Source organism: Protobothrops mucrosquamatus, unplaced genomic scaffold (genome assembly GCF_001527695.2).
Source record: "Protobothrops mucrosquamatus isolate PMUCROS unplaced genomic scaffold, P.Mucros_1.0 scaffold_84, whole genome shotgun sequence".
Lineage (NCBI taxonomy): Eukaryota > Metazoa > Chordata > Lepidosauria > Squamata > Viperidae > Protobothrops > Protobothrops mucrosquamatus.
The window spans coordinates 181,573-182,930 of NW_015386160.1; the positions used below are offsets into that span (position 1 = coordinate 181,573).

Below are 1,358 nucleotides of genomic sequence, written 5' to 3' on the forward strand. Positions count from 1 at the left end.
GAAAGCTTCCAGGGAGTTTCAATGAAGCCAAACTGATCACCTTCAGCATGTTGGTTTTTTGTAGTGTATGGATCTCCTTTGTACCCACCTACTTGAGCTCCAAAGGGAAATACATGGTAGCCGTGCAGATCTTCTCCATCCTGGCCTCCAGCCTGGGTTTACTAGTCTGCATCTTTATCCCCAAATGCTACATTATTATCCTGAGACCTGCCATGAACACCAAAGAAAATCTGATGATAAAAAATCATTAAGTCTCCTGATGTTGGTGTTTATTTTTGTACAGTTTACATTCAGTATAAAATCACATACTTTGAAGTCATGTTTTATGTGTTGTAGCTTATCTTTCTTCATTCCATGTGAATTTTGTATTATAATAATTGAGTGGTAACGTTGCTAAAACAACTCAAATTATTTGAAATAACTATATCCTTCAATTGCTACAATCTGAATTCATGTTAAATCATAAGTATCATCAATGACATCAATACAATTTCTGAAACCAGGCCAGAGATGCTACCAGAGATGTTTTGACATAGTTTTAGATTAAATTAAAGACTATGGCTAATGATGATGTGTGTTTTTGTTGCTATATATGTTGGTGTTATATTTTATTTTTTGGGATAATTTTCTGACTTTAAAAAATAGTTAATTTAAAATATATATTTGATTGATCTCTTCTGGCTGGATAATGTAAGATAATAGATAGATAGATAGATAGATAGATAGATAGATAGATAGATAGATAGATAGATAGATAGATAGATAGATAGATAGATAGATAGATAGATAGATAGATAGATTGAGAGAGTGAAAAATATAGAGACAGATAACATTCTATATATTAAGAATAGATAAAATATCAACATGAACACTGGGGCAACTTTTATTTTTTTTCTTCATACTTTTGAATAAATTAATGGGACAAATTATTATTTTACACTGTCTTCCATCAAAAACTCTGAATCATTTGAAAAAAAGTAATGTAGACACCTGATGTGACAATAAACGTGTGCTTATGAGAAGTATTAAAACAGATTCCTGTTTTTTATCCATGTCCATATCCATTTCCATATACATATACATATAGTGTTTGTGTGTGTGTGTGTGTGCTGCCATCCTAGCAATTCGAAAGCATGTAAATGCAAATAGATAAATAGGTACCACTTCAATGGGAAAGTAACAATGTCCTGTGCACCTAGGATGGTATAGTTGATAAATAGTTAATTTCAAATATATATTTGATTGATCTCTTCTGGCTGGATAATGTAAGATAGATAGATAGATAGATAGATAGATAGATAGATAGAGAGAGAGAGAGAGAAACAGAGACAAATAACATTCTATATTTTAAGAATAGA

At 31.1% G+C, this 1,358-nt stretch overlaps 1 protein-coding gene across 1 annotated transcript in view; it reads left to right on the forward strand.

Annotated features, from left to right (window-relative positions):
- LOC114922433 (vomeronasal type-2 receptor 26-like) overlaps positions 1–251 on the forward strand; it is a 15,381-nt gene extending 15,130 nt beyond the window's left edge. The window contains exon 6 of the mRNA XM_029283781.1: positions 114–251. Within this exon, the coding sequence (XP_029139614.1) occupies positions 114–251 (138 nt within the window). The remainder of the gene's footprint in view (positions 1–113) is intronic.
- The last annotated feature ends 1,107 nt before the right edge of the window (positions 252–1,358 follow it).